General features: G+C 41.6%; 1 protein-coding gene across 9 annotated transcripts in view; it reads left to right on the forward strand.

Annotated features, from left to right (window-relative positions):
* The window catches only part of Esr1 (estrogen receptor 1), a 387,455-nt gene that overhangs the window by 344,728 nt on the left and 30,011 nt on the right, over positions 1-12,716 (forward strand). For all 9 annotated transcript variants that reach the window (XM_085842606.1, XM_085842602.1, XM_085842605.1 and 6 more), the window contains one exon: positions 4,224-4,357. In XM_085842606.1, the coding sequence (XP_085698732.1) occupies positions 4,224-4,357 (134 nt within the window). The remainder of the gene's footprint in view (positions 1-4,223; positions 4,358-12,716) is intronic.

The raw sequence follows: 12,716 nt of genomic DNA on the forward strand, positions 1-12,716 counted from the left end.
GAGGACTGAGTTGAGCATCTAAGAGATGCACCATTTCTAGCCTCTTCCAGGTACTGAAGAACAAGCACTATGTATCTCCAGGTAATAATTGCTGCTCAGAAGTAACAGGGTAACCAGGGAGAAGAAGCTGTAGGAGTTAAGAAAAGCTCCTTATGGGAAAATGTAGGAGACTTTTGAGAAGGGATAACTGTTAAGCCTTCCCTTTCTCAGTTTCTGAGCTGAACTTTTGCTCACAGCAGGTGAGCACAGGCTCCCTCCCACACACAGGCTCCCTCCCCTGCCGCTGTGCAGTCTGTTAAGTAAACAGAGACATTACACTGAGAAAGGAACATTTCTCTATTTTGGCTGTGAGTTGTTATTTTTAAAGCTTCATCCTCCAAACATTTCCCCAATCTTTGTTTATTCTTTTCACTAGAAAGAAGATGTACTACTTTTAAAAAATGCAACCAGGGAACAAGAAAAACCAACCTGTAGACTGCACTCTCTAACCAAGGCCAAGAGAGCCTGCCATGCGATACTAGTCCCATCCCCAGAGTCCAGAAATGTAGGTTTCAAAAATTCCACTCTGCTCATAGTGAACTCCTGATCATCCAGATTTCTATTCAAAGCAATGCATGTGGCACTTCTGATACTCAGATTCAATGTCCAACCACTCTCTAGAAGATACATCTCTCTATTCGTCAATACATCTCTGCCAGATACATAAAGGCTGCCCCTTGTGTGTGGACACTCCGTTGCACAGGAGAATCCAGTAAAGTTATTCTGAGAAGACTAAACCACTTGCTTGAATACTGATCTGGGTTGCATATTGGGCACTTGCTACTGTGTGTAGAGGCTTTCTATACCTCCTCAGGGAATATATCCACTTCGTTGTATTTATCTTTTTCCTTGTCACCTTGCTTCTATGCTTGATACGTTATCAATACTCGTGCCTTGTGCTTTTCTTGTCCTACTCATTCTGATATTTAGGCCAATTAGTGGTACAAAATAGTTCCTCAGTAAGCCTTGTGGGATGAGTTAAAATAGAACAAGAAGGAAAGAGAGAAGGAATTATGCCATTGGGGTTCTTTTCTCTGGTTGATGGAGGTGTATAGTCTGCCTGATGTGAAATGTGAGAAAAAGCAACACATTAATCTTGCTGGACAGGAATGAGTACATTGAAAGTATCTTGTATAATTCAGGTCAGTGTGAATAAAGGTGAATAAAGGTGTTTTGATTAGTGACACTAATAATCACTTGCTGTCTGGAAGAAAATAGTAAGCTCAATCCTGTCCTACCAGTCACACCACAGTAAGTCTCAAAGGTTCGCATGGTAGAACTCTGCGAACATAGGGAAATCAGATGAATTCTGTTCCTTAAGTGGCTGAGTGTATGTCTTGGAGGTATATCTCAATGGAGTTGTCAGAAAAATGAATGTATCTCAGAAGAACAAAGACTGAAACAAGTGTGGAACTTGTTTGTAGAAGTAAGCATAAGAGAATTTTCATATGCTACCAAATGGAGAGTAATCCTCTCAAACAAAAGATGCTGTTCTAGAACCACAATTGGAAAGTGGATGTGCAATAAGTATTTTGTAGGAAAAAAATGCCAAGAACAAAATTAAAAGAAATATATGACAAACCATGAAAAATACCTCTAACACAAACTAATTGCTGTAATATGCAAAGAGTTCTTTTTATATATGTATTTTTTATTACATATTTTCCTCAATTACATTTCCAATGCTATCCTAAAAGTCCTCCATACCCTCTCCCCCACTCCCCTACACACCCATTCCCACTTTTTGGCCCTGGCGTTCCCCTGTACTGGGGCATATAAAGTTTGCAAGTCCAATGGGCCTCTCTTTCCAGTGATGGCCTACTAGACCATCTTTTGATACATATGCAGCTAGAGTCAAGAGCTCCGGGGTACTGGTTAGTTCATAATGTTGTTGCACCTACAGGGTTGTAGATCTCTTTAGCTCCTTGGATACTTTCTCTAGCTCCTCTATTGGGGGCCCTGTGATCCATCCAATAGCTGACTGTGAGCATCCACTTCTGTGTTTGCTAGGCCCCGGCATAGTCTCACAAGAGCCAGCTATATCTGGGTCCTTTCAGCAAACACTTGCTAGTGTATGCAATGGTGTCATCGTTTGGAGGCTAATTATGGGATGGATCCCTGGATATGACAGTCTCTAGATGGTCCATCCTTTTGTCTCAGCTCCAAACTTTGTCTGTGTAACTCCTTCCATGGGTGATTGTTTCCAATTCTAAGAAGGGGCAAAGTGTCCACACTTTGGTCTTCGTTCTTCTTCAGTTTCATGTGTTTTACAAATTGTCTCTTATATCTCGGGTATACTAAGTTTATGGGCTAATATCCACTTATCAGTGAGTACATATCATTTGAGTTCTTTTGTGATTGTGTTACCTCACTCAGGATGATGCCCTCCAGGTCCAACCATTTGCCTAGGAATTTCATAAATTCATTCTTTTTAATAGCTGAGTAGTACTCCATTGTGTAGAATTCTTAATAATCAATAAGATATGACTTCTACTCCTAAGGGAAAATGTAGGCAAAGGATAAGAGGAGGAAGGTTAGAGAAAATGTTCATGTTAATATACATGGGGCCACCAGTGTAGCTCAGTAGTAAAATGTGTTTTTAGCATGTGAGATGCTTACACATAAGTCTCAGGATTAAAAAAAAAAGAAAAGTATTTTTTTCTTTTTTTGTATTTATAGATATATTTTTGGATGTTATATATAAGTAGTTCACCAAAATTAATAATATACATGTCCTTCTGCATAGGATTTTTAATTCTAGAAGTGTGTTTTATAGCTTCCTGTACATGACATGAGTGTTATTACTGAACGTTGTAACAGCATGATACTTGTAACTAAACCAAATGTCAGCAAAGAAAGAGGCAGCCCACAAGAGTTCCATCACATCCCACCTGGCAGCATTTTGATTAGCAGTGGACCATGTGTATAACATGTAACACGTGCCTCAAGAGTATAGTATCACTCAATGAGGTCACAAATATTTTAGTTGACGTGCACTCCATGAGGTTCACATAGTAACAGAATTGCCTAATTAATGATGCATTCCTCAGAATGTATTCCTATCAAAGGACACATGCCTGCTGGGCATTTTGTTCATGTTAAGCCATTTCCCCTGTTGACAAGAGAGGAGAACTCTGGGACAGAAGCAAATTCCAGTGCTCATAAGTGCATTCATGCTTATGTCTGAAATGCTTTTTACAAAGGCCAAATAAATGTTTGCATATGCAAGACCTTAACTTTGTCCTCTATTTTCATTTCTCCAAATACATCATGCTCAGAATGAGTGAATTTCTTTCACATATAGTATCTCTTTTCATTTCGGAGCTAACTTTATAGATAAGACAGAGGTATATGTGATAGCCCCTTGACCTTGCTCATTTGCTAGTTGTTAATACTGAGATTGAAATCAGAATGTAATGTGAATGAATGAATGAATGAATGAGTAAATAAATGAAAAAATCTTGATACCAACTACATGGTATAAGATAAACCCATGACTCACCCCAAGTGATGTAGAGCAAGTCCTTGACCAACAATTTCCAACTCTTCCAAATTTATTCTGTGTCTCCTCCTTAAGTCCAGTGCACCACTCTGTGCCCTTTCATGTTCAGGTCTGTCTCTCCTCCAATCATGCATTTTCACTTCCTGATTGAACCCTGACTTTCTCGGGATGAAGTTGAACAGTCCTCACTTGCAATCCCCTGTAGTACAAGTGACCCCAGCCCAACCACACAGTCCATATCTGCTAGAGTTCGTCTGGTCCTCAAGATTATCTCAAGACACATCAGGAGGAAATACTATATTCATAGAGAGCATCTTAGAACACAGGACCTTTCTCCATCCCTATAGCAAGTACAATGTCTAGAACATAGTAGCCAGTCTATAGTTTCTCCCAAACCTCAATCATCTTTGATTACTTGTAAGCCACAAGTCTCCACATTCAACGTAGCAGACTTGGCCATTGACCAGCAGAACTCTTGTAATAATTTTAAGGCTTTGTTGATTAAAAACATTTTTTCTGCCTTGCTTTCTCAAATATAAATGAATGTTCACACTTTTTGCTGCAAGAAAGTGAGCTTGCAATGGTTGCTACAGGTGTGAGCCTGGGGGAGTTTTATGATGTGAGCTGTACATCTTGCAGAGGTCTTCTGTGCTTTAATGCTTTTTAACATTTGTCTTCATAGGAATCAAGGTAAATGTGTGGAAGGCATGGTAGAGATCTTTGACATGTTGCTGGCTACATCAAGTCGGTTCCGCATGATGAACCTGCAGGGAGAAGAGTTTGTGTGCCTCAAATCCATCATTTTGCTTAATTCCGGTGAGTTGCCAATGTGGGGGAATTAAATGTCAGGTTCTAGGGAGAAATACTCACTTGTAATTTTTAGTTCAACTAGATCCAGTTTATGATATAAAACATTTAATGTTATACATAGAATAAAATGATATTTCAAGTAACATTTCATCACTCAATTAGATAGCAGAACCACATTGATCAAGTATGGTACATGAAAAATGATGATTGAGGTTTGCTCCTGATCTTTTATTGATATATTTTCATCCTTACACACATATGGAACTGCTTTTATTTGCTTGTGTATCTGTAGATAACTGCACATATTAAAATAGACCTAGACCGGGGGATGGTTCTTGCAAGTTATGACATGAGTCGTGGATGCACAGCTCAGCTGTGGAGTGTGCCATTAGCATGCTCGAGGATCTGGATTCGATGCCTAACACTGATAAGAAACATAATGCCATCAAGATATTAAAGAGGGTTATTGGAGACAGAGCATGTACCTTCTGGTCAAAGCTGATTGGTTAAGATGGCTAGGTGCCACTGAAGCTTTGTTTAGATGCTCTGCTTCTTCCCCCCTTCCCCTCCCTTCCTTTCCTCTCCCCTTCACTCCTCTCCTCTCCTCCCTTCCTCTCCCCTCTCCTCCCCTCCCCTCCTCTCCCCTCCCCTCCCCTCCCCTCCCCTCCCCTCCCCTCCCCTCCCCTCCCCTCCTCTCCCCCCCCCCTCCCCTCCCCTCCTCTCCTCTTCTCTACCCTCCCCTCACCTCCCCTCCCTCTTTTTTCCTTTGTAGTGAAGTTAGCTGTTAGGTCCTCCATATAGGAACTATGGCTCATCCTTAATTAGCACTCTCACCCTTCCAGCCACTCTAAGTGCCATCCATCTAGCTCTGCAAACCACAGGCTCACTAAGCTCAACCCCCTTGTCTGCTGCATAGCAGATGCACTTAACCAGGGACCTTTGTCCTGAAGCCCCAGTTTCTTGTATCTCAGTGTCACCCTCAAGTAGAAATCACATGTCTTCTCAAGTCTTGGCCTGATTCAGTTCCTCACCCCACCATGTCTCAGATTTCTTAGGACAGAGCGACAGCATGGTCACAGTGAGTATCAGTTCTCTTTCCACAAGTCTGTCTCCTCCTGTCGATCCCAAGACCCTTCCCATCTCACCCGAATGACAATTTTCCACTCCGGTTCCTCAAGGACTCTAGATAGCCCTATTCCTCAATAGTTATCATGGCAATCATCTTCCCTTATCAGCCGAGAAATGGAAATTGGTACTATTACACTAGGCAAGGCCTGAATTGGGGAGTGAAGTTCCATGAAATAATAATATGAGGCGATAGGCACTCAGGAAGTGATTATACTCCATTCAAGTTTCTAGTCCCACTCACACGCATTGTGCGTCTTCATTTGAGTCATTTGTCCTGCATGTTGAAGGGTCCAGATCCCACAATGGCTCTTTATTGGATGTCAGTTCTGGGAGTAGAGCCACTCGCTTACACAGCGCCAGGTCCCGATCCCATTCCTTCTTCAGTGGAGGACTGGCAAGTGTGGAGAGCCTGCATGTGGGCAATCTGTTAACTTCAGGGACAGCATGTTTAACAAGTGTTGGAAACTTTTTATATTATTATTATTATTATTATTATTATTATTATTATTATTATTATTATCCCCACTCTAACTAGACGAGAATAACCCAGACAGGAAGTGAGAGTTGTAAAATGAGCATGGCAAATACTTGTAGACATGAAAACTGTGATCCACATATCCGTATAGCTTTTCCTGAGGTTTTGTATTTTTCTGTTCTTACAACAGCATGGGTATATTTTTTAATATTATGCAAAAAATTAAAAGCACAATGCTAGATTTGTGGGCTCTGAATTTTTACAACCCATTGAATTTCTCACTGCAGAACTGGGTTCCCAGCTCACTCTTTGTGATGTTAGATAGGCCTTCACACACTGTCTTTGTCCCTTCTGTCTGTCCCTGAAGCTCTAGGCTATGCTTAATTCTTAAAGGGGTGGGCCACTGTTTGGAAATAAAAGGCTCCGCATACTGCAGAGTTGATACTTGTATTTTCGTGTGATGATGGATAGCAGCTTGTCTGTGCCATCAAGAACAGTAGTGCCGGCTCGTGAGAGCTGTAATAAAAACAGAAGCAGCTGACCAGCCCGAACAGACAAAACCACTCTCCTCACCACAAAAGTGAGCTGTGCTCTGGAAAGACGGGTCTGTGCCTCATACAGTTCCTAGTGTCTGCTATTGTTCGTGGAAAAGCAGAGAGAAAGGATGAGACACAATGGGCCAGTACTAGGAAATAAAGAGAAATAAAAGTACAATAAAAAGAAATCTGCCCAACACACACACATGCACATGAGCACACACACACATGAACACACATGGACACACACACACATACAACTGAAGGAGGTCCAGGTGTTTCTAAACCCTTAACCAACTCACTACTTTTGAGCTGAGACAACTCCTGACTTATCTTGAGACAAAGCCACACAGGCTGGGATTCAGGAAACCTGGTTAGCAGATCCCAGGCTTTCCTTGACTAAGCCTGGGGGCTGGAAAGAAGCTCACATTTCAATCTGAGTCTCTGAAGGTCAGTTCTGAGAAAGTTGCTCATAGTGACCTTGGTTTTGAGGCAGAATCAAGAGAAATGAAGGGTTTCTTTGAGGGCCTACGGAGAATGTCTTTTTAGAAGCCACAAGAGGATCTCCAAAGGTCAAAATTTCCCCAAATGATCTCTTCACAACTGTTTAGAAGGTGTTTAACACAATTTCTGTGTGAGTTGGAATGATTTATTTGCTTACCAAAACTCAAGATCATCTACAGGACAACCACAGTCTACATCAAAGAAGAGAGGTGGTCTTGGTTAATCTAGACAGGCCTTAGTAAAAAAATAAAAAAATAAAAAATCAACAACAGCTTCAAGGCTTTCTGAGAAGTAGCTGGAGGAAGTCCAAGAGGAGGCCTAGGAGAAGAGGAACAGATGCCATCAGTGCAGGGGTCTGAGGAGGAGTGAAACTGAGGGGAGGGGAGGGCATTCCAGCAGCAGGAGGATGCTGAGGAGCCTGGGCCAGACCTGGCCACGTTCTTTCTCCTGTCCAGGCGAACCTCAGTTCTTCTTCAAGATCATTCAGACACTCCTACTTCCTGGAGACCAGCTCCCTAGCTAATCCTCCTTCTCTTGACTGTTTGGCTTCTTAGTAGCACATGATTTAGCATTTGAAGAGCCCATTGATTTTAATATTTTTACTCAAAAAATTTCACTCGTTTCTTTAGTAATTCTATATTTATTTCAGTCTCACTAGGATCTTTATGCCAAACATATCCAAATGAATGTTCTGATGTGTGTGAGTGTGTGTCTTCCTTCCTTCCTCCCTCCCTCCCTCCCTCCCTCCCTCCCTCCCTCTCTCTCTCTCTCTCTCTCTCTCTCTCTCTCTCTCTTTCTTTCTTTCTTTCTTTCTTTCTTTCTTTCTTTCTTTCTCACTCTCTTTCTCTCTCTCTTTCTTCCCTTATTTCTTCCTTTAACTGGAATCATTCTTTCTTTAGATGTGTATTTCCCAATTTCCCAAAGTGGTTCATTGTTCATTTTGTGTTTCTCATGGTCTTGGGACCACATACTGTCAGTAGACATTGCTTCATTAATAGAAGCTTTTGCTGGACATTGCTGGGGGATGGGTTGGAAAAGCTTCATCTTGCAGGTCACTCTGAAGTACCTGCCTTCCCTGTGGATTTTCTCAGCACGTTGCTTTATATTGACATCAGCAGATCACAGAGCAGGGGTAGCCTCAGGCAATGAAAGCTGTCCTTGTCAAAGATGAGAGTTGAGTAGACCTCAACTTTGCATAACACTGTGTTTTAGTTTAAAGCCCACCACAAAGGCCCCCAAAGAAGTGGGGGAGACTCAAGGCTTATAGTAACAGGGACTGTTGTAGCTACCTGCAGACTCTGTTAATGACACTGCTTGTTTATGTGTTAGAAGGACCTTGGCCATGTGGTATGACCTTATGTTGACAGTCACTGCTCGGTGCTTGCTCCTTTATTGTCTTCTTAGTTTTATGCTTCTTCCAAATCCACTCCAAGGCAGAATACTCCTTTGTCACTGAGTGTTCCCCAAGCCTCAGGAAATTCATGTATTGAAGCTCTGAGTATACACCTTTATCACCTCTCAGGAATGTGCAGCTTAACCTTCAAGTCAACTTGACAAAGATATCTATCCTTTTAGAACCACCTCTTTTCTTACAGGTGTGTGTGTGCCCCCCCCCCCCACACGCACACCTACAATTCTGTATATTGTATCCTTGAGAGCCTCTCTCACTTCTGTCTCTGCTAACTTATGCAGTGAAGCTCGGAAAGCTTCTCCAGTTCCTAGTTCTAGCTCTCTGCGCTGTTTTACTCCCAACCCTCTCTCTTCCGACTCTGACCCACAGGCTAATTCTAGCTACCCAGTAGTCTCAGTACAGCAAGCCCAGCAGGCTTTTTGGTTGTTCCTGGAAGGTCTTAATGCTGCTGTTGAAACTTGACACCTGTGATTATGTCTTCATCCCAAGCTCAAAGTCCAATAATATTTGTCTTCCTGTGGATGGGATAATGAAACCGAGCAAGGGCTGAAACACACAGACAACTAAAAACCCGAGGGAGAAAAAGATATTCTGGAAACCAAATGCCAAAATCTCTAACTGTATGACCTTGGTGCTCATTGAGGGAGACCATCCATGTTACACATTCATTCTAAGAGCATGGCAGCTCTCTTCTGCTACCCAGTTCTGTTTTGTTAATATGTGTGTCTTGTTTTCCCAATGCCCTCATGAAAAGCACATGAAGCTGAAGCTGATGAAAACCTGTTTGCTTTTGCTCCATCTCTGAGTGGCTGCATTTGAGTTAGAGGGCCATTTATTTCATGATGAATTATAACAAGTTTCCAGCACAGAGAGTGTTCCTCCAACCACCAACCCTCTCACTCTGGCTTATTTGTACTCTGTATTGTTAGACAGCTACTTGGGAGCATTTAGATGTTCAAGTTGAGAAATGAAACAATGATTCAGAGATGCTCTATATCTAGATAAAAGAACATTAACAGTTATATGACTTGAGACATCAAGGATTCATTAAGTCTCTGCCATTGAAGGTTTCTGACAAGAGCAGGCCTTGGAAATCAGAAATGAACACAATGTCGCAACATCAGACAGTATTCTCTTTTGACTTTATGTGTGTGTGTGATGCCAGTGTCCTTTCCACAGAGTCTGCTCATTGTCATTTTGAGATGAATGGCACTTCACAGTTGCCAAGTGGTTCGCTGTTGGTCCCTCTGACTGAATTCTGTAGGCAGACAAGTCCACCAAACTTCTGGAGTCTTTCTATTGTCATGACTTCTGATACAACCTTAAACCTCTTGGGTGATAATGGTTTTCCTGCCAGTGTCCTGTGACCTGATCTCTGTATTCAGAAAGGTCTAGAATTTGGAGAATGAACTCTGCTATTTACTTGATGGATGGAGATCCTAGATAAGCTACTTCCATAACTCTAATGGGCACACTAGTACCAAGTGAGCCCAAGGCCTCAGAACTGCCATAGCTACTGAAAGAATGTCCATACAGAGAGTGCAGCGCCTTACATGTAGACACAAGTGAACACTAGTATGTTTCCTCCATAGCTTTCAAACACAATCACCTTCCCTTGAGTCCTTATTAAAAAAAAATCCCTCTTAGCAGAAGAAATAATAGTAACTATTATTATAGAATAAATTCACAACAGAACATCCAAGGCAGGTTCTCATCCCTGCCACTCACAGTGAAGGATCCACCCACACAATAAACACACTCTCGAGAGTAGACCGTATATATGTCTGAGTTGGTGGCTCAGACACTGTGCATTCTGTCAAAGGTCTCAGAGCTCCCAAGAACTCGGATAGGTGACTGTATGAATTATTTTTCTCATTGTTGTGACAAACCCAAAAGAAGTGAAGGTTTACTGTAGTTCACAGGCTAAGGGTGACATTGGGACAGGAAAGCCATGACAGCAGTAGCAAGAGGAAGCAGGCCACATTGTTGCCACCACAGTTAGGAATCACTGATGGATGAATGTCGATGCTCAGTGTGCCTTCTCCTCAGCCTGTGGGAGGCTGCGACTCAGACTCAGTGCAGGTCTTCCAGTCTTCCGTCTTCACTTAAACATTTTTGGAAACATCCTCAGAGACAAATGTAGAGTTAGGATGATTCTGCGACAATTCAAAATCGAATCAAGTTGATAATGAAGAATAATGGTCATGCCATTCTAAGCTCTCATAGCCTTCAGAGAATAACACAGAGAGTTCTGGCTTTCAATATGACATGTTAAAATTTTATTCCATTAGGAGGTAATAAGATGGGGAAAGTCAATTTGACTGTGGTATGCACAGGTGGGGCTTTTGAAAGGTGACTGGGACTAGATAAAGCCATCAGGATGGCACCCTATAATTAAATACTGGTAGCTTTATAAAAAGGAAAGACAGGATTCAGAGTATACACACAGGTCACACGTCACACCTCTTGCCATACAATGCCATGCACTATGTTGGGTCCTGCCAGCATGTAAAGCATCACTGTATATAACCTCTAAAACCTTGGATCAGAACTTGGAGGCATAACAGAACTTCTGTCTTTATAGTTTATCCACTCCATGCTATTATGGTATTAGCAACAGAAAATGAATCGACAGACACTCGGTACCAATCAGTGAGTCTGTTAATGAGCTGTTCCTCAAAATATGGGAACAACTTTGGGACAGAGTCAGGAGCAGAACATGGAAGAATTAGGAAAATCAAGTAAGGGGAACATAATGGTCTATTTTAGGAAGACTAGGAGGTTAGACAATTATAAGGAGTATATAAGAGAAAAGGCTAGCCTTGTTATACTATTGGAAGATCTTCACTGTGTTATGCCCAGGCCCTAAGACTGTATGGAAGGCCAAAGATAAAAGGTGACTGGCCAGATTAATGGTGGAGATTTTATAAATATTAAAACCATCTAATTTTCAAATTTTTACTTTTATTTTTAATTATACATATATGTGTATGCATGTGTATATATATATATATATATATATATATATATATATATATATATAACCCATAGAGTCCAGAAGAGGATATAAGATCTCATGAATCTGGAGTCATATGAAGTTATGGACTACTTGACACAGGTGCTGGGAATCAAACCAGGCTCTTCTGCAAAAGCAGTACTTGTTCTTAGTTGTTGAGCCATCTCTCCAACCCCTTCCTGCCATGTTTGTATAGGGACAAAAACACCTGTTTCTATATTGACTATCATTATAGTTAATAGTGAGATTTAGAAACCAAATCAAGTAAAATAGAACTATCTGGAAATGGCTAGAGAAAAAGTGAAGAGCACAGGACTAGAGAGCATAAAGCCTACCCCTCACGAAAGATCTGTGCATGCCTTAGTTGTGACTGTGCTAATTAGCCAGATCATGCAAAGAGGTTCTTAGAGAAACTCAGAGCAAATTTGTGTCCAACTACAAGAGCAAATTTGTGTCAAAGGCTTAGCACTTGCGTGCTATACATGACTGGATACCCTGAAAATCTTTGTGATTGTATCCCTTGTTTTTTATTTATAGTGTGGTCTCTGGCCACTATGACTGTGGTTCAAACAGGTCTGTGCCAGTGGCAGATCCTGGTGTCAGATCCATTGTCGTGGTTTTTCAGGTGTGCTGAATACAAGAGGTATGCAGTCATAGCGGTTTCTACCAAGACATCTAAGAAAAGTCCGAGAGGCCAAGCAGAAGTTTACTATTGGCTAAGCTACTGCTCACTGTCCCTGGTAAAGCAATGCCTAGTGGAACTAGGGAGTATAGCTTCATCAAGAACCCCAGAAAGGAAGAACCATCAACAACGTGCAACACTCACAAAGAGTGTAAAAAGTCAACCTGAAAGAGTTACCATGTGGCTTGTGACCCACAATCATATGAACATATGTACCCAAGGCCTTGGGATACCATAGTAGCACACAGACTCTAGACACAAATCTCTGGGTCTAATGTCTGCTCTGCTGGGTTTGGGTCTTGGTTTGAGCTGTGATCTCCTTTTCATTTTCCTGTCTTTTCCTTTTGCGGCAGCAAGGGCTGCTCAGGGTCTTGTGCTTCTCTCGTCACTGAGCATTGCTCCTACCTCAAAAGCCTTATTATCTAGTAAAATGGGCAGATGTGTCAGGAAAATAATGTTTTAAAAAATAAATAACAAAACTTTCGATAGTTAAAGAGCATACAGTTTGTAAGAAGAACATGAAACTACCCTTGAAGGTTACCAACTTTGTTGATGTCTTGAGGCATCATATTGTGGGGTCATGAAAGGGCTCAGAGCAAGGAACTGCAGTCCC

This window comes from Mus caroli, unplaced genomic scaffold (genome assembly GCF_978045245.1).
Source record: "Mus caroli unplaced genomic scaffold, Mus_caroli_1 scaffold_9, whole genome shotgun sequence".
NCBI lineage: Eukaryota > Metazoa > Chordata > Mammalia > Rodentia > Muridae > Mus > Mus caroli.